General features: G+C 53.5%; 1 protein-coding gene across 1 annotated transcript in view; it reads right to left on the bottom strand.

The window, feature by feature from the left end:
- Positions 1 to 20125, bottom strand: part of myo1eb (myosin IEb) — a 40368-nt gene that overhangs the window by 7552 nt on the left and 12691 nt on the right. Inside the window, exons 4-20 of the mRNA XM_069942443.1 lie at positions 19919 to 20013; positions 17881 to 17968; positions 16932 to 17021; positions 14969 to 15100; positions 14119 to 14253; positions 12742 to 12874; positions 11977 to 12173; positions 11153 to 11233; positions 10378 to 10464; positions 7397 to 7480; positions 5962 to 6129; positions 5452 to 5537; positions 5145 to 5226; positions 3557 to 3663; positions 817 to 915; positions 248 to 332; positions 43 to 157 (exon numbers count right to left, since the gene is read on the bottom strand). Of these exons, the coding sequence (XP_069798544.1) occupies positions 43 to 157; positions 248 to 332; positions 817 to 915; positions 3557 to 3663; positions 5145 to 5226; positions 5452 to 5537; positions 5962 to 6129; positions 7397 to 7480; positions 10378 to 10464; positions 11153 to 11233; positions 11977 to 12173; positions 12742 to 12874; positions 14119 to 14253; positions 14969 to 15100; positions 16932 to 17021; positions 17881 to 17968; positions 19919 to 20013 (1864 nt within the window). The remainder of the gene's footprint in view (positions 1 to 42; positions 158 to 247; positions 333 to 816; positions 916 to 3556; positions 3664 to 5144; positions 5227 to 5451; positions 5538 to 5961; positions 6130 to 7396; positions 7481 to 10377; positions 10465 to 11152; positions 11234 to 11976; positions 12174 to 12741; positions 12875 to 14118; positions 14254 to 14968; positions 15101 to 16931; positions 17022 to 17880; positions 17969 to 19918; positions 20014 to 20125) is intronic.

The following is a 20125-nucleotide window of genomic DNA, read 5'->3' as shown; positions in this document are numbered from 1 at the left end:
CCAGCGCCTTATAGAGCCTCAACATTATGCCCCTGCTCCAACATTCTCTTCCCCTCGAAATGAACACCAGCGTCGCATTTGCATTCTTCACCACCGACTCGAGCTGCAAGTTGGCCTTCAGGCTGTCCTCCACCAGGACTCCCAGGTCCCCCTGCATCTGGGTAGTTTCAATCGTTCACCCCCCATTTAAAAAGAGTCTTTGCCTTTATCTTTTTTAACCAGTGTGCATGACCGAACACTTTCCGACATTGTACTTCACTTGCTTGAGGTTTCCCCCAAATTCTCCACCGCTCATCTTCAGCAGACGTCCTCCGGTACTTGCTACCGCCGCCCTGTGTGAAAACAGTTCTGGCTGTCCACCCTATCGGAGTCCCCCATCTTCTTATCGAGTCACCTCTCTCCTTCCATCGCTCCAAGGAGAAAGGTCCCTCCCCCGGAGCTCTGTCAACCTTGCTTCACTTGGTAGGCTCGGGGGTTTTTAAATGGTTCAAGGGCAGCACAGTTTGGCACAGCAGTCAGTGCAACGCCTTTACGACATCAGTGATCGGGACCAGGGTTCGAATCCCACGCTGTCTATAAGAAGTTCGTACGTTCTTCCCGCGTCTGTGTGGGTTTTCCCCAGGGGAGCTCTGGTTTCTCGGAACGTACCAGGGTTGTAAGGTTAATTGGGTGGAGCGGGTTCGTGGGCCGAAATAGCCTGTTACCGCGCTGTAGGTCTAAATTTAAATTTAACTGGGGCCAGAGCTGCCAAGTTCTTGGCCGGGGTGGGAGAGGTAGGAGATTCACCACCGGACAAGGCATTGAAAGGAACATTACCTCTGGAGGAACTTTTTGAAGACTCTTCGATAGGCGTACCCAGCTCGGCGCACTCGGATGTTCTCACTCAGCCCCAGGTACTCCACCTGATGCTTGACCCTTGGAAAAAGAATCAAGAGAGGTGGTCACCGATTGAACAGCCACCAGCGGGAAGGGCTAGGCTACGTTTTTGGACCTCAGATCGTGCTCCAGATGACACGTTGTTGGGGGATAAGATTTTACCTAGCGTCGACTCATCCCAGGAGAACAGTTTTTGATCCCAGCTCCCTCTGTCCCTAAACCCCCCCCCACACACCTTGCTGGACTCTCCCTCCTCTGCCCCAGGGCCCCGACCTTCCAGCCTCCACCTGCTCCCCACCCCCCTAGTGTCCGAGATCTTGCCCTCACCAAGTTCGTCCATCCCGAAGGCCTGGGCTCCAAGCACAGGGGCCGGTGCTGATGCCGGGAGGGCCACGCGCCTGAAGGCACCTCCATCTTTTGTGGTGTTGGGAGCGGGGAGCACGTGGTGTCTGAGGGGACGGAGGCCATATTCCAGGAATGGGGGCCCCCTCCAGGAATCATGTTGATGACGTTGACGCGTTTTAATTTGAGGTGTAATAGAGAGGTGGTTGTAATTACTGCATCTCGCGGTTTTGTTGCCACAACTATGGTGGTTTTTGGTTGTAATTCTGTGTGTGTTTTGTCTTAGTTTGAATAAAGTTTGTTCGTATTTTTTTTTAAAAAGGCACCTCCAGGTTTCAGCAGGACTCTTGAACCTTCCCTTCCCACCCTAACTTTAACCCAAGTCATTCCCAACCTTTTTTTAAACAATCCAAAATTATTGTCATGAACAAGTCATGAAATTCGTTGCGTTGTAAAGCACCTTACAAAAATAAATAAAAAATATTTCACAGAAAGTGTCTGTGGTTTGTCGTTCATTCAGGAATCTGATGGTGGGGTGGGGGGAGGGGGGGGGGAGAAGAAGCCGTCCTTGTTCCACTGGGTGCTCGTCTTTGGGCTCCTGTACCTTTTTCACCGATGGTTGCAGAGTGAGAGGGCATGGCCTGGGTGGTGGTGGGGGTCCTTGAGAATAGAGGCTGCTTTCTTAAGACACCGCCTCGTGTAGACGTCCTCGATGGAGTGAGGTCCGGTGCCCATGATGTCGCAGGCCGAGTTAACATCCCTCTGGAGTGTTTCCTTGTCCTGAGCATTGGTGATTCCGCACCAGGCAGTGATGAAACTGGCCAGAATTCTCTCCCCCTATAGAGGTTTACGAGATTCTGTGGTAATGTTCCAAATCTCCTCAAACTCCTCACGAAGTATGGCCACTAGCCAGCCAACTTGGTGATTGCATCTGCGTGGAGGCTCCAGGATAGATCCTCAGAGATGTTGACACCCGCCCAGGAAGCCAGCCCTCTCCACTACTGACCCCTTGAGGAGGACTGGGCCATGTTCTCCTATTTGCCCACAGCCCCCTTTAGGACTCTGCCTGGAGTTATTTTGGGGCCCCCCTTCCCTATGAAGCAGTCTAGTTGGTCTCTTCCATACTCTCCTCCCTCTACACACCCTCGAGCCCCCTTATCCAGGATTTCAGCCCACCTTAACTGTGCTGTGCCCCCCCCAGGGGGGTCTGTATGGCCCCGGTTGAGAACGGCTGCCCTAAACTAACCTGGGACCATCAAAGATCTGCCTGCACAATTGTTATGTGTATTTTTTTATTTGTTTGGGCAGCACTGATGTTGCTGCGGACCCCGGCGGGGGGGGGGAGGGGGAGCGGATAGCGGAGGCACAGGTCTGCTCCACAGGCTTCAACTGGCCCGGTCCTAATGCTGTCATCCCTGGGCAGGCTTCCAGCGGCCCACTAAAGTGTCTGTAAGTAAAATCCTGCGACCATGGAGGACTGGGGCCTAGAGATGGCAGCGCCCGCGCTGGGCAGCAGGCCACGAGGGGGTTTGCAGGTTGCCCGGGGGCGGGAGCTGCGGACCAGCGCAGGGCACCTGAAACGGGGAGAACGCCCACCCCCCCTCCCCTGTTGAGGAGGAGACAACCCGACAGAGACGGTGGACCAGCAAGCTGAGGGACCCACATGTGTCTAGGACAACTTTTGGTCGGTGGGGGGGGGACACAACTCACACAGGCTGCTGGCTCAGGTATTCGAGACAAAGATTCACCATCAGCACAAATTGTCCAATGCCCATCATGGCCAGAGAAAGAGAAGCAAAAGAGAGGCCCCCCCCAAGAGACCGATTGTCCGTGGATTCGCCTCCCGCAGCCGCATCTGTTCAAAACGTCGGCTCCAGATCCGAACCTCCCACTTGATCAGGAAGACTTTCAGCGCCCAATAGCTGGTCCCCCTTCAGCTGCCCTCGCCTTTTGCCACAGCCTGTGTGTTCTCCAGCCGCACTGCCCCCTCCCCCCACAATGGTCACTGTTCCGTGGGTCGTCTCCTTCTCTTTCCCAACGTAGGTTGGGGGAGTTCCTGGTTTTCTGGTGTCCCACACCAGTCCTCCGCTTCCCCACAGTCTGAAACCCCCTCGTGACAGGCCCAGATGTAGGATTTTAGTTGGAAAGACACCGACAGTTCCTTTAACAGGCTGTTTAATGCTTGGTACAGAGCCACCAGCGTTAGCACCGGGCAGCTGAACCATGGGGAGCAGCACTGTGTCTCCACTCTCTGCTCTCCTGGGTCCACCCCAGCGGACAATGGCTCCACAAGGATTAGCTTGTGTTGGGACATCTCCCTCCATGCCCCCAGACTGACCTGGTCTCCTCCCAGTCTTTGGCTTTCTTGGTTTCGTTGGGCTTGATGCAACGAATGTAGTGTGGAGTGCATTTCATCAGCGTGGAAACCAGATCATTGGCTTGCTTCTGTTAAAACACAACCGCAGGTGATTGAAGGGACCGACCAAGCGAGGAAGGGCAGGGAGGGGTTGTCACATCGCATCGCTTGCCAAGTGTCGATACTCCATCAGCCACCAACTACACAAGGGGGAAGAACAATCGCTGGCAGCCCCACGTGGCACAGTGGGGCAAAGATGACATCTCTCCGCGTCAGAGACTGGGGTTCAATCCTGCCCTCCGCTGCTGCCTTGGCACCTTCTCCCCGAGGCACCTCACCCTCCCCTGCCCTCTGTGTGCTCTGGTTTCATCCCACCACAGACCATTACAGCACAGAAACAGGGGCTTCAGCCCATCTAGTCTGTGCTGAATTAATATTCTTCCTGGTCCCACTGACCTGCACTCGGTCCATAGCCTTCCACAACCCTCCCATCCATATACGCGTCCAAATTTTTCTCAAATATTAAAATTGAGCCCACATTCGTCACTTCAGTTGGCGGCTCGATCCATTCCCCCCAACCCTCTCTTCAAGAAGAAGATCCCCTGAATGTTCCCCCTAAACTTTTCCCCTTTCACCCTTAACCCATATCCTCTGGTATCTCACCCACCGTCAGTGGAAAAAGCTGATTTCATTTACTCTGTCTCTCCCCCTCATCATTTTAAATACCTCGATCAAATCTCCCCTCATTCTTCTCCACTCCAGCGAATAAAATCCTCATCTGTTCAACCTTTCCCTGTAACTCAGTTCCTTGAATCTGGGCAACATCCTAGTAAATCTCTGCCCTCTTTCTATCTTATTGAGACACCTCACGGTGTTACCCATAATTCCTGTCACCCATCGTCCTGAGGTATTACCCATAATCCCCGACACCCATTGTCCTGAGTCATTACACATAATCCCATCACCCATTGCCCTGAGGCATTATCCATAATCCACTGTCACCCATTGTCCTGAAACATTACCCATAATCCCCATCACCTATCATGCTGAGTCATTACCCATAATCCCCCATCACCCATTGTCCTGAGATATTACCCATAATCCCCATCACCCATTGTCCTGAGACATTACCCATAATCTCCATCACCCATCATCCTGAGTCATTACCCATAATCCCCATCACCCATTGTCCTGAGATATTACCCATAATCCCCATCATCCATTGTCCTGAGGCATTACCCATAATCCCCGTCACCCATTGACCTGAGGCATCACCTATTTCCCCAAGGTGTTACCCATAATTCCCATCACCAACCCCCCTGACATTACCCAGAATCCCCTGCGTCAGACGCGCCACTCCCCCCGAACCTCACGTCCCTGTCTCCCTCGGCACCGACAGCACCCCCAAGACATTACCCAGAATCCCCTGGATCAGATCCGCCCCACCAAGGTCCTCACGTCCCTGTCTCCCTTGGCACTGCCCCTGTCATTACCCAGAATTCTCCACATCTGGCCCACACTCTGCCCCCCCCCCCCCGTCTCCCTCAGCCCCGACCCTGAGTGCCCGCACCTTGATCTTGCTGCTGACCGTGGTGGGCCGACCCTTCTTGTCCACACTCAGGTTTTCCATGAACAGGTCCTGGATGAAGGACCTGCGGAGGTGAGAGTAAAGGGTCACCTTTGGAGGCGGCGGGAGTAACTGGGAGCCTGCAATCCAACAGACCATTCCTTCCCAACACTGGTGGCCACAGCGGGCCGGGATTGGCCCATCCAACCCTGGAGGGATTGTCCCATCCAGCCCAGAGAGAACAGGGTGCCCTCCCATTTCCCCGGTGGGATCAGCCCATCCCCCCACCCCTGTAGGGAAGGCTGCTTACAGTTCACTGCTCTGCATCAGCTCGATGAGGTCCGTGAAGAGGACGTCCCGATTCCGCTCACAGAAACCTTCCACGTCGTACGATACCTTGGTGGGGGAGATGCAAGCAGCAGGGGATTAGGCACAGGTCTGAGCCCACCTTGTGTCCATTGCATTGTGAATGCTGGTCGGGGTAACAGATCAAGGACCAGACCAAGACAGGGAGGACTGCAGTAGACAGTCTGTACCACTGCAGGCCCCATCCTTCTGGTTACCCAGCAACTGGCAGACCTGTCCTCCAGGTTACCCAACAATGAAAGCCCCATCCTCCTGGTTACCTAGCAACAAAAGCCCCATCCTCCATGTTACCCGGCAACTAAGCATTGCCCTCCTGGTTTCCTGGCACCTTTCACCTCCCCCTCCACTCGCCGCCCCCCTCTTCATCCCATCAACCTTCCCCCCTTCCCCACACCTCCCGACACTCTCTCCACGTCCCCGTCACCCTCCCTCTTTCCTCCCCTCCCCCTCCCACCTTGCCAGCATAGTGGTGTACGACGAAGCCCCTGATCCAACAGTTGAAGTGTTCGTGCTCTCTGATTTGTGACTGCAGCTTCTGCACCAGCGTCTGGTCAGCCCCCTCGCCCTTTGCGTGCATCGTGGCGCACACGTCATCCAGGATACACATCACACCCGGTGGGCTCTGTGGAGGGGGGGGGGATCAGAGATTTACATGCCTGCTCCCTCTGCCAACATCTCCTCCCCTACTCCCTCCCCCTGTTCCCTCCATTCCGTTTACCCAACCCCTCCCCTCCTCCTATCCCTCCCCTTCATTTCCCCTTCCTCTCTGCTCCCCAACCCCTCCCCTCCTACCTCCTTTCCCCAATCCTCTCCCCTTCATTTTGCCCTCCTCTCTGTTCCCCCACTCCCCTCCTCCTACCCCCTCTGTTCCCCTTCCCTCCTCCTGCCCCTTCACCACCATTCACCCTATATTCTCGCCTTCATTCCCCCTCGCTGACTCCTTCCCACCTCTCCCACTCCCTTCCCACCCCTCCCCACTCCCTCTCCATCCTCCCACTCTCCTCTCCCTTTATCCCTCTGCCCTTTCTGCCCCTCCCCCATTTCTCACCGCACATCCCCCACTCCCTCCCCTTCACCCCCTGTTGTGCATTGAGGAAACATGGCCTCTCTGCCAGTCTCCTCCACCTGTCAATCGAGGTTGGACTCCATCCACCCACTAGTGCACACCTTGCCATTGGCTCATTTAAATCATCTGGGGACATTATTGGCTAGAAGTGCAGATTAGCCCTGTATACAACACCAATGCACAGCACATTCATTCTCTCTGTCTCATGGTCCAAGCCCTGGATGCCACTCCACACCAGGTCGCTACTGTGGACATCGCTGGAAGTGTCGTGGGTAAGGTGAGATGTAGTACTGCGGTCGATTAATACTCGCAGAGAGCTGAGCCCCCATTGGTACAGGGAACCGGGTGTGTGTAAAAGTCCCCTGTTTGTAGTGTGCGAGCATGTCGAGTGTAGGTTCACCACTGTTGGAGTCCAACTTAGGCCTGACGTGAATGTCTATATCATTGCTTAAGTGAAATAGTGATCGAGCACGGTTTCACATTGTCCCTGCGTGTTAATTAAAGTTACTGTGATTGTATCCACTCGTCCCTCTGTGTGAACCCACCGAACCTGATACTCTTTCCAACACGACACCCCTCTTGCACCCTTCCTTCCTCCTCACCACTCTCCCCCCCATGCACCCACCTCTTCCCGCTCACCCCACCCCACCCCTCCCCACCCCCCACGCTCCCCTCTTTTCCCTTCCCTCCCAACAGATCCCTCCCGCACGAATCTAGCAGAACCCCCTTCTCTACCCGCCCTCCCTCCCCATTCGCTTGGTCAATTAATCCCGGAACGGACCCCTCATTTTTCCCCCCCACCCCCGAAAAAACCAGGGCTCACTTTGTTTTCGATCAGATCGCACACCACCTTGTTGTTGAAGTACTCGATAGGTCTCCATCGGATCCCTTCCTGCACATATTCCTCCTGCCCAGGGCACACAACAGACGAGAGATCAATACAGAACTAAGAATGGCCAACGGGAAGGTGGGGTGGGGGGGTGGGGGGGGGGGGAAGTGAGTCCAGGCACACCCAGGGCCCAGGACTTGCCAGTGGAGAGGGTCATAGGTAATTTCACGGAAATAAGTGACAAATTGAACAAATATCAAATCATTTTGTGGCGGCAGCGAGAAAAAAAAGCATCACGGTCATTCAGACGTCCGACTCCCCTCTACTCATGGCACGATGGGGTTGCAGAAACGAGCAGCTGTTACCTACGGGAAAAATCACATCTAACAAAGAGCAAATACGACTCTTTTGTAAAGGTCTGGCAGCCAGACCTGGACCACATAGTGGGCCAGATACAATAATAAAAAGGAACAAAAAAAAGGGTATAAAAGTTATTGTTGCTCGTCCTTCGTAGTCGAAGATAACCATGGTTTCAATGTCACATGGGAGATTGGTGGCTCTGGGTCCGGAGGTGGCTGGTGAGGCCAATCCAGGCCCTGAAAGCTTGCCCACATGTGGGACACAAGTGGGTGGGGGCTGTCGTGGCAGTGGACACTGCCCGGGCCTTGCACGCAGAATGCTTTTGTTGAGCCGGACTTCAGCTGCATGGGCTCCTGTGGTGATCTTGCTGGGCCGAGCTGGACGGTCGAGGGCAAGCATCTCCCACATGTTGATGTTGACACCCAGGCCTTTGAGGCAATCTTTGTAACGTTTCTTCTGCCCCTCCCCCCCAACCCAGACTGCGCACTTGCCCTGACATTCCATACAGCAGGTGCTTGGGCAATCGGCTGTCTGGCATTCTGACCACATGTCCAGCCCACCTGTCTTGGGGTTTCAGCAGGAGGGTGCAGACGCTGCAGAGCCCGGCACGTTCCAGGATTTCCGTGTCAGAGACTTTGTCCTGTTACCTGATGTGGAGGAGTCTGCGGAGACAGCTCAGGGGAAAGTGGTTGAGCTGTTTGGCGCGTCGGCTGCAGACAGTCCAGGTCTCCCTGGTGTAAAGGACCACTGCACAGTAGATCTTCAGCTTGGTGGTAAGGCTGAGTCCTCTCCGGTCCCCGACGTTCTCATGGAGCCTCCCAAAGGAGGTTCGGTTGTTGACCTCAGCATCGATGTTCACTGCGTGAGAGAGCATTTTGCCCAGGTAGGTGAAGTTGTCAACTGCCTGGAGTTCTGGCCCTTCACCGTGGTGCGCAGCTCCTGGTATGGCTTTCCTGGGGCAGGCTGGTACATATTATATGTACAAAAATGCAGTTTTCCCAACTGTACTTAAAATATATGGAAGCTCTGACAGTGAACAGGTCTGTATGTATGGGAGGGAGTGACTGTTAATGGTTTTGTTTGTCGTGTTTGGAGAAAAAGTTTAATATATTCTATATTTAAAATGTTATGCATAATTTTTTAAAACAATAATTTAAAAAAAAATAATTTCAAATTCCTGGGAGTCAACATCTCCGAGGATCCGTCCTGGAGCTCCACCGAGAAGGCTCACCAGCGGTCCTGCTTTGTGCAGTGTTTGAGGAAGATTCTCAATCCTCTATGGCAGTGAGGGAAGAGAGCATTCTGGCTGGTTGCATCACCGCCTGGTCCAGAGGCGCTGACTGTCAGGAGAAGAAAAAAAAACTCCAGAGGGTTGTTAACTCTGCCTGTGACATCATGGGGTCCAGGCATCACTCTGTCTATGGTGTCTTAAGAAAACAGCCTCTACCCTCAAGGGCTACCACCACCCTCCTCACTCTGCTACCATCGGGGAAAGAGGTGCAGGAGCCTGAAGACGAGCACAAAGACAGCTTCTTCGAATGAACCATAGACACCGCCTTACTTTGCCTTTTTAATCTAATTTTTAAAAAAAATTTAGACATACAGCACGGTAACGTGCCCTTCCGGCCCACAAGCCCCCTGCCGACGAACTACATCCAATTGACTTACAACCCCCACACCCCCACGTACATTTTGAAGGCTGGGAGGAAACCAGAGACCCTGGAGAAAAACCCACACAGACATGGAGAGAAGGTACAAACCCCTTCCAGACAGCATGGGATTCAAAACTGGCCCCGATCGCTGGTGGTGTATCGCTAGGCCCCACTGTTCTTTCTCTTTGTACTATTTATTTTGTAGGGCGATCTATAGAAATGTTTGCGCTGCAAAACAACGAGTTCCGTGACGTGTTCATGACAATAAATTCTGATTCTGATGGTACTGCTGTCGGGCAGAGCACCAGGAACAAAGCTCAGGCTCGAAACATCGACAATATATCAAGGCCAGCTGAGTGAGTCCCTGCAGTATTTTTACTCTGGAGTGAAATGCCGTGATTGAAGTTGAAAACACACTGCTGGGGAAACTCAGCCGGTCACATGGTGTACTTTATACAGTAATGATAAAGATATGGTAAAACCAGTTATCCAGAATTTAAGCAATCAGCAGCCTCATGCAAAATGCAAAAGAAAAATCGTAGAAAATAAATAGGTCAAAATATGCATGTTTAAAATTGGCATGCCTCGCCTTTCGTCTACCACACGCAATCTCAAGCTACCGGAAAACTCACTTATCCGGCATCTACCAATCCCCATAAGGTGCTGGATACCGGGGGTTTCACTGTATATAACCAACTTCACCGAGGTACGAGAGTCTGGAACAGCATTGGGTGCAAATGAGGCATGGCAGGCACTAAGACCCAATGCTGCATGTGACAGGCTCCAGGACTCTCTCCACGAGGCACACCGCGGGCACCAGGACCAAGTCCATGCCTATCAGCCCAAAACAGCAGGGCTCCTGGAACCCAAAGGGGGTTGAGGGGTGGGGGGAGTGTTGCAGTGGGCACCACAGTGGGGTCAGAGGGGAGCGCGACCCTGGGTCAGGACAGAGAGGTAACTCACCTGCTCAGCCTTCAGGGTCAACTCGATGAAAATCTGCTGCAATTTCTCGTTCACAAAGTTGATGCAGAACTGCTCGAAACCGTTCCTCTGGAGTGGGGGGGTGTGGGGGGATAGTGGGTAGAGGAAGGATGGTAAGAATCAGACAGATCTGCCTGCGTAGGAGGTGTGTGTGTGTGTGTGTGTGTGTGTGTGTGTGTGTGTGTGTGTGTGTGTGTGTGTGTGTGTGTGTGTGTGTGTGTGTGTGTGTGTGTGTGTGTATGTGCGCAAGGTCGAGATGGCTTGACGGTTGGGAGCAAAGGTGGTCAGATGTCTAGTCAGTACAGGGGTCTAGACGGTACAGTGGTCTAGATGGCATGGGAGTCTAGCCAGATGGGAGTGTAAGATGGTCAGGGGTCTAGATGGTACGATGGTCTAGATGGTATGGGACTAGACGGTACGGGGGGTCTAGCAGGATGGGAGTGTAGATGGTCAGGGGTCTAGTCGGTACGGGGTCCAGATGGTATGGGGAGTCAAAACAGTACGGGGGTCTAGACAGCTGGAAGGTACGGGGAGCTTATTGTGAGCACGAGACAGTATGTGTAGAGGAGGGAGGGAAGGATGGATGGAGAAATGAGGGAGGAGGGGATGGAGAGAGGAGAAATGGGAGGGAGGAAAGGAAAAAGGGAGGAGGGAGGGATGGAAGGATGGATAGAGGGAGGGAGAAAAAATGGGATGGATGGAGGGAGGAGGTGATGGAGGTACCGGGTGGTGGTGCTGCCCCACGGTCTCTCCCCACCTGGAATATCTCAAAGCCATAAATATCCAGCACTCCAATGTTGAATTCTTCATGCTCCTTCTGGATCGCTTTGTTGATGGCCTGGAGGGGGTGGGGGTGGGGGTTTTGGAAATGGAAGGGGAAGGGGTTGTAGGGAGGGTGGGGAGGTTGAAGGGAAGAACAAGGAACCAGAGGATCAGAACTGCTCTCCCACTCTGTGCTCCCACTTCCCACACATCCCGAGTTCCTGAATAATGTGGACCCTCACCTTGTTAACCCAAGTCCCCCACCTATTCCTAGCCAGATCCCACCAGTCAATCCCTCCCCATCGCTCTCCAATCCCTCTTCACTCCCCAATCCCTCTTCACTCCCCAATCCCTCTTCACTCCCCAATCCCTCTTCACTCCCCAATCCCTCTTCACTCCCCACTTCCCTCTTCACTCCCCACTTCCCTCTTCACTCCCCACTTCCCTCTTCACTCCCCACTTCCCTCTTCACTCCCCACTTTCCTCTTCACTCCCCACTTCCCTCTTCACTCCCCACTTCCCTCTTCACTCCCCAATTCCCTCTTACTCCTGTCCCTCTGCTCATCCACTCCCTTTCAGTTTCTCCCCTTGCCTGATCACCCCAACTGCTGACCCTAATGCACCCACACCCCCACGACCTCTTGACCCACATCCAACACCCCCGACCTTGCCCAGATCCTAACCCACCAATGACCCCACAACCCCCGACCCTCACCCACCAACGCCTCCCTTAACCTCCCCCTGACCCTACCCACCAACGCCACCTGAGCCTAATCCACTCACTCCCTTTGTCCATGAGGACCCCTCTCCCTCACTCACATCCACCAGGTAGTCGAACAGCCGACCGTACAGGGCCTTGGAGAGGGCATCGCGGGTAAAGTTGGCCTGCTCCACGTTCAGGGTGACGTCAATGGTCTCCGACCTCCCTCCCCACTTGCTGTCCATGCTGCGGCTAATCAGTTTCTCCTTCAGTTTTGCCTGCTCGATGCCCAGGAGGTAGGCTGGAAAGGCCAGGACTAGGTGGGGGGGGCGAAGAGAGGAAAACTAGCAACCACACCAGTCAGCTCCTAGCGCTCCTGTCCACCATCCCCGGGCCCAGAGCCCAGATTTTAGCCTGAACCCACTGTCTCCCTGTCCTCCCCCCCACTGCCAGAAAACTAACAAGGCCATCAGGTAGTGGACATCACGAGGGACCCTGCAGACACCGAGAGACAAGGACTCAACAGATCTGGTGGGATGGTTCTGGGAGCAGATGACAAGGTCATCTGGCAGAGTGTCTCATTGTCACCCTCCCCCTCTCCCAGATAGCCTACGACTCCCCCCTCCTGGACAGACTCTGACTTCCCCCGCCCGGACAGGCCCCGACTCCCCCCTCCTGGACAGGCCCCGACTCCCCAATCTTGGACAGGCACCGACTTCCCCATCTTGGATAGGCCCCAACTCCCCGCTCCCGGATAGGATCCGACTCCTCCCTCCTGGACAGGGCCCGACTCCCCCCCTCCCAGATGGGCCCCCACTCCAAGACTGATCCCGACTCCACCCCTGCCAGACAGGCCCTGGGTTGGCACGGCGACCGACACTCACAGTCCTCGCTCTCCACCATCGCGTAGTTCCCCTGCTCCTGGAAGGCGATGTTTCCGATGTGGAGAACCCCGGCGACGATCTGCAGCACGCTGGCACGGTCGTCCGGTGAAAGGCCGATCACTGCCATGGCACTCTGTAGGGGAGGGGAGAGAGGGTGTGAGGTGGGAGAGGGTTGACAGGAGGGAGGGCGAGGGAATGTGTAGAGGGATGTGAGGGGGAAAAGGTGAAGGGGAGTTGAGAGAGGGGAAGGGAGAGAGGGAGAGGGGCAGTGGAGAGGGGAGAGAGGGGGTTAGGGAGAGAGGATGGAACGCAAGGAGAGGGGAGGCCGAGGGGGTGTGTAGCGGGATGGGATAGGGAAAGGGGGAGAGAGGGGGTAAGGGGAGAGAGGGGAAGGGGAGAGAGAGGGGAAGGGGGAGAGAAATGGGAAGGGGGAGAGAGAGGAGAAGGGGAGAGAGAGGGGAAGGGGGGAGAGAGAGGGGAAGGGGAGAGAGAGGGGAAGGGGGGAGAGAGAGGGGAAGGGGGGAGAGAGAGGGGAAGGGGAGAGAGAAAGGGGAAGGGGAGAGAGAAAGGGGAAGGGGAGAGAGAAAGGGGAAGGGGAGAGAGAAAGGGGAAGGGGAGAGAGAAAGGGGAAGGGGAGAGGATGGAAACAGTAGAGGGCGAGGGGGAGAGAGAGGGGAGAGGAGAGGGGGTTGAAGAAATGTAGGGGACAGGGAGGAGAAGTAGAAGGGAGAGGGGAAGGGGAATTGGGGGGAGAGGGAGTTGAGGGTAGGGGAGAGGGAGGGCAGGGGATGAGGGAGAGGGAAGAGGGGGAGGGAAAGCGGGAGGTGGAAGGGGAAGAGGGGGAGGGAGAGCATTTACTTCAGCCATTCCTTCCTTCCACTTGCCCACCACCTCCAGCTGCCCACACATTTGGAGAGCAACATCTCTCAGGCAGTGACTGCAGTCCGTTTGGGCACAGAGGTGAGGGGAAGAAAGGAGGGAGGTGGGAGGGTGAGAAAGGAGGGAGAGGGATGAGGAGGGAGGGGGTGAGAAAAGGGGCAAGAAAGGAGGGAGGGGTTGAGAAAAGAGGGAGGGGGTGAGAAAGGAGGGAGGGGGCAAGAATGGAAGGAAAGGGGAAGAATGGAGAGAACAAAAGAAAGAGAAAACAGGGAGGGAAGAGGGGTAACAGAAAGAGAATGAGAGAGAAAGAGCAGGCAAGGAAAATGTGTCATGGAACATGGAGCGGTTTGTTCCCGGTCGACAGTTGAGGAAGTGTCAGCACCATCTGTAGAAAGGGGCAGCAGACTGAACAGGCCGAATGGCCTCACAGAGTTCTTGTGATCTGAGCGGGAGGTCCACGACCACTCAGGCAGCACCTGGCCAAGACGGAGAACTCACCATGGTCTCGGCAAACTCCTGGTTGTCATTGATGTCATCGATTTTGTAGGTGGCAGACTGGTTGAGGTAGTAATAGTATTTGGGAGTGGTCACCCCCAGGTTTGTCTGTTCCTCTGGGCTGGCTCCCTCCAGGAGCTGAGGAGGGAAGAGATGGAGAGAGATGGGGGAGTGAGAGGGGGAGACAAGGGACACAGAGAGGGGTAGGGGGAGACGGAGGGGATATGGGGAGAGGGGATAAAGGGAGCAGGAGGGGGGAAGGAGAGGGGAAAGGGTCGGGGAGAGGGGTGGGGGAAGAGGGAGGGAAGGACAAAAGATGAGGAAAGAAGGGCAGGGGAAAGAGGGAGGAGAGGATGGGGAGAGAAGGAAGGAAGGGCGGGGAAGAGAGGGAGGGAAGGGAGGGGGAAAGAAGGAAGTACTAGTGTTTAGAACGGAACATCAGACTACTTCCCTCCTCCGTTACCCAGGGCTGAGACATTGCCATCATCTCTCCCACCCTTGGCCAGTGCCCACGTTACACCATCCCAACCCTCCTTCCCCCACCCCACCCACTCCCAACCAATCCCACCGACTCCTCCTGACCTCCACAACGCACACCTCCCCCTCCAAACCCTCTGTACCTCCCAACACATCACCTCCACCCCATCTGTCTGACCCTCCCCCTTATTCACCTACCCCTGCCTGATCCCTCCAATTTGACCTTGACTCCCCTCTCCCCTCCCTCCCATCTCTCCACCTCCCTCCTCTTCCCCCTCTCCCCTCCCTCTCATCTCTCCACCTCCCTCCTCTTTCCCCACCTCCCCTCCCTCCACCTCTCCTCACCCCCTGAAGCGGGTGGAGGCTCTGTGCCCACCTGGTAGAAGATGTGGAAGTTGCGTTCCCCGGGGTTCTGGGCCACCACACGGGATTTCTCCAAGAGGAAGTTGGAGATCCGGCCTCCATCTGGCTCCCCGCCTCGACTGAACTGGATCTCAAAGTACTTTCCCTGAAACAGGTGACAGCTGTGATAAACCAGGCTGTGTATGGTCCGCATCTGCTCAGAACACAATCTCAGCACTGTGTATGGTCCAAGTCTGCTTGGAACACATTCTCAGCTCCGTGTACGGTCCACGTCTGCTCAGAACGCAAACGTGGTCGCCACTGTGTGTGTGTGTGTTCCATGTTTACTTAGAACAGTCTCAGCGACATGTACGAAGGATGGAGAAAAGGCTTGTTTTGCCTGTCATCCAGAAAGCCCGTCCGTCAACAAAATCTCGGCGGAAACAAACGCCGGGCGGGGAGTCGGTTTGCAGCGAGATCGGTTCGAGTGGAGTTTAAGGGGCGATGTTATTTTACTGGTACAGGCTGGTCATCCGACAGCAGTGAGGAATAAACAACGTGGTTGGTCCCTCCACCGCAAGGATTTGTGCAACAGAATTTCCCCCTCAATCACCACCAAAATACTCGATCATCACCAAAACCGAGGTAGGACATGCACAGTAAATGGCAGAGCACCGAAGAGGGCCATTGGACAGAGGGATCTGGGAATACAGATACATGATTCCCTAAAAGTGGCGTCACGGGAGGATAGGGTCGTAAAGAGGAGGTTCACCAGGTTGATTCCAGAGATGAGAGGGGTTGGCCTAAGGAGAGACTGTGTCGTCTGGGATTATACTTGCTGGAATTCAGAAGAATGAGAGGGGATTGTATGGAAATGCATAAAATTATTAAAGGCGCGGATAAGATTGAGGTTGGTAATATGTTTCCATCAGTGGGGGAGACCAGATGGAGGGGACGTAGCCTCAAGAACCAGGACAGAGATGAGGAGGAACTGCTTTTCCAAGAGGGCGGGGAATCTGTGGAATTCGCTAACCATTGAGGCAGTGGAGCCGACCTCAGTAAATACATTTTAAGACAAGGTTGGGTATATTTTTAGAGTTGGGGAATTAAGGGATATGGGGAAGAGGCAAGTGGGTGGAGATGAGCTGATCATCAGATCAGCCATGATCTCATCGAATGGCGGAGCAGGCTCGATGGGGCAAATGGCTGACTCCTGCTCCTATGAACATAGGAGAGAGCTTTTGGCAAACTGGCTTTCATAAATCAAAGTTTTGAGTCCAGGAGTTGGGATGTGATGGTAAACTTGTATAAGACATTGGTGAGGCCAAATCTGAAGTATTGTGTGCAGTTTTGGTAACCGAACAACAGGAAAGATATCGATAATATTGAAAGAGTACGGAGGAGATTTACAGGGATGTTGCCCAGACTCCAGGAACAGGTAAAAATTAAACAGGTTAGAACTTTGTTCCCTGGAGCATAGAAGAATGAGGGGAGATTTGATAGAGGTATACAAAATTATGACGTGCATAGACAGAATAAATATAGATAGGCTTTTTCCACTGAGGGTAGGTGAGAGAGAAACAACAGGACATGGGTAAAGGATGAAAGGGGAAAGATTTAGGGGGAAAACTTCTTCACGCAGAGAGCGGTGGGAGTGTGGGTCGAGCTACCAGCTGAAGAGGTGAATGTGGGCTCATTTAAGGATCTGGATAGGTACATGGATGGGAGAGGTATGGAGGGCTATGGACTGGGGCAGGTCAGTGGGACTGGGCACAGACTAGAAGGACTGTAATGTTCAATGGTTCCACATGGAATGCGCTGAGAAAATACAATCTAACTAAACAAACACAAAATGAAAAAAGAAGCATCAAATGCTGTCAGAGATGGGCGTTACCGAAAATTGTGCTGTGGACAATTTTACAATTTTCCAGGAGCGCAAGCCTCCTGTGTAACACAAGGTGACCGGACTTGACACAAATGAAGAGCGCGCTACGTACAAATCGGCTGGAGTTGTTGTTCCGGACCGTCTTGGCATTCCCGAAAGCCTCCAGCAGTGGGTTGGACTTCAGGATGATGTCTTTAACTTGCTGCAGGAGACAGGCAGGTAAAGAACGGGTCAATCCCTCTGACGGGGAGAGCGGCATCCCGCATAGAGATCCCCCACACCCCCACCGGAAGGAAAAGGCGGCCCTTCAAAGAGGACCCTCAGCACTTCCGCATCTTCCGAGGCGTGGCCGACAGGGTTGGAAGATGATATGCATCTTCGCATGCTAGATGAATCGGACTCACATGATCGAGGGGGAACCCATTTGGCCCATCCTATGGGGGATGCAATGCTTCACCAGGGGCTGGAACATTAGGGGCATTTAATAGACCTTTATTAGACAGGTACACGGATGAAAGAAAAATAGAGGGTCAAGAGGTTTAGCTATTTTTAGTTGGGTCAGTACAAGATCGAAGGCAGAAGGGTCTGTACTGTGCTGTAATATTCCATGTTTGAAATTCTCTTCACCCCAAATATCCATTCCTGCATCATAAGTTCTACTTTAATTTAATCTGGTGCCTGAGGACTTTCTGTGGAAGGTAGACTGGTCTCCCATAAGCACAGGGTCAGCACCATGGTGGGGGGGGGCATTTGCAGACATTGCCCTCCCAAATGAGGTATTGTGACCCCAACCTGCAGCACGTGTCACTCGTGTCAAGCGTAGTCTCAACACAATATAAACAGTCTGTTTGTCTGTGATATCGGAGGGAGGGGGAAGGCGGTGGATGTTCCTGGTAGGCAGGTAGGCAAACCCCTCCACCCTCCATCGCAGACTGTGTGGTTACTCTGATGCCTGCCGACCCCCCCCCCCCCCCACCCCGCCAAGACTTCTTCTGACACCGACCCTGGGGCTATGCGATGCAGCTTGAGCCGACGGACTTCACACAGACCCCAGGACTTGCCTGCACTTTGGGTCCTCCTCCCGACACCTTGGAGATGTAGCCCATGATGAACTTGGCTCCAACCGTCTTGCCGGCTCCACTCTCGCCGCTATGGGGAGAGAAACTGAAATATTCAGTCAAACAGGAATGCTTGCAGACACCTCTGCAACACTCACCCTGGCAACAGGTTACAGGAGCGAAACATGAATGTCTGCAGACACCGTGGGTGAAGTTAAAATGCAAAGCTGGAGAAACTCAGCACGTCCAACAGCAAAGATTAGATTTGGATTTATTGACAGAGTATTTACAGGACATCACATGCAGCCCTGAGAGGGATGGGCAGAATTACCACTCCTGGTAGTGGAAAAAACTTTACACAACATACACATGTAAACAAACTGACTGTGCAATACAAAGAGAAAAAAAATCAATAAAGTTCACAAGTAAGAGTCCTTAAATGATTGAGTTTGTCTGATGATGGAGGGGAAGCAGCTGTTCTCGAACCTGGTGGGTGCGAGTCTTGTGGCACCGAGACCTCTTTCCTGACGGCAGCAGAGAGAACAGAGTTCGCGCCGGGCGGCGTGGATCCTAGATGATCGTGGCTGTCCTTCGATGGCAGCATTCCCCGCAGGTGCTCTCGATGATGGGGAGGGTTTTGCCCGTGATGTCCTGGGCTGCGCCCGCTTTTGTGGGGCTTCAGGCTCGGGGGTATTGGTGATTAGCACCCTTTCCCACACATCCGGAGAAATTTCTGACACCTCCGCAAACTCCCGAGAAAGTTGAGGCGCTGTCGTGCTTTATTCATGCTGCCATTCAAGATGTATGACTTCCTCAAACAAACGTGCTCACTCCCTCCATCTGTAATCCACCAATGATCGCTGAATTGAAGATAAAGAAGCATAACCACCATTTCAGGCTTAAGACCTTCCCAAGTCTGGGTAGGGACACGGTCGTAAAGCTTCCAAGTGGCAGGGGAGCAATGAGAGAGAATCCCACAGAACTCCCTTCGGACTTCTTCAGGGTCAGCCACCCTCAAAGAGATTTTGTAGCGTTTCACGATAGGGCAGGGGTGAAGACTCCAGACACCGTAATTAAAGTAAAAACACAGATAAAGATACCCCACCCCAAAATGTTGGTTATTTATCTCTATCTTTGCTATATAAAGTACACTGTTTGACCTCCTCAAGTCAAGTTTATTGTCATCTGATTGTACCCGAGGAAACAGCATTCTCCGGTCCTCGGTGCAAAACACGCAGACACATAACCAGACATAACACACGTACAGACAAACAGTGCATATGCAGGACAAGTATTCACATATACAAATAAATAATGTTCCATGAGTGTGAGAACCTGCTGAGTTTCTCCAGCATTGTGTCCTGACATTTTACAGGAGCACCGTTGAGAGGGACCTGTCTGGCTGCTTCACTGTGCGGAACGGAAGCTGCAAAAAGCATCGGACCGGAAGTCAACGCAGAGGGTCGTCAAAACGGCTGCAAAGATCACTGGGGTCTCCCCTTCCTCTCTTGATGACATTTGCCAGGAGCGCTGGAGAAATGGAGCTCAAAGAATTATCGAGGACCCTTTCTATCCAGCACACGGGGTCTTTGACCCACTACCATTGGGAAGGGGGTACAGGAGCATCAAAACCAGGATGGGCAGGCTGCGAGACTGGTGAATGGTGTCCTGTAACCAGTTAAATAATTCCAAAATACTTGTATCCTGTAACTGTGGGTCTTTTAGAAATGAAATGAGTAAATTATTCCAAAAAGGGGCGGCAATGTTAGCACAACACAGTTACAGCACCAGAAACCAGGTTTTGAACCCATCGCTGTCTGTGCGTCCTCCCCGTGTCTGCCTTGGTTTCCTCACACCCTCTAAAAACATACAGGGGGGGTGTAATTGGGTGGCACGGGCTTGTGGGCCAGAAGGGCCTGTTACCGTGCTGTAGGTCTAAATTTAAAATTTAACTTGGACTTAACCCCTTCTTCACTGAGATGAGATGGGGCAAGAAAGGAGATGGCAGGAATGGCGAGGTGGGTGGAGGGGACGTGGTTACCTGATAATGACACACTGATTCTCACAATCGATCATCATGTTACGGTACATGTTGTCAGCCAGGGCATAGATGTGAGGAGGGTTCTCATACTGAGCCTGTGGGGACAAAGGTCTCGTTATAAACTGGGAGAGGGGGTAGGGGGAAGGGGGGGGAGGGGAGAGAAAGGGAGAGGAAGAGGAGGGGGAGAGAAGGGGAGAAGGTGGAAAG

This window comes from Narcine bancroftii, chromosome 5 (assembly GCF_036971445.1).
Source record: "Narcine bancroftii isolate sNarBan1 chromosome 5, sNarBan1.hap1, whole genome shotgun sequence".
Classification (NCBI taxonomy): domain Eukaryota; kingdom Metazoa; phylum Chordata; class Chondrichthyes; order Torpediniformes; family Narcinidae; genus Narcine; species Narcine bancroftii.
This window is presented reverse-complemented; position numbering and strand designations above follow the sequence as displayed.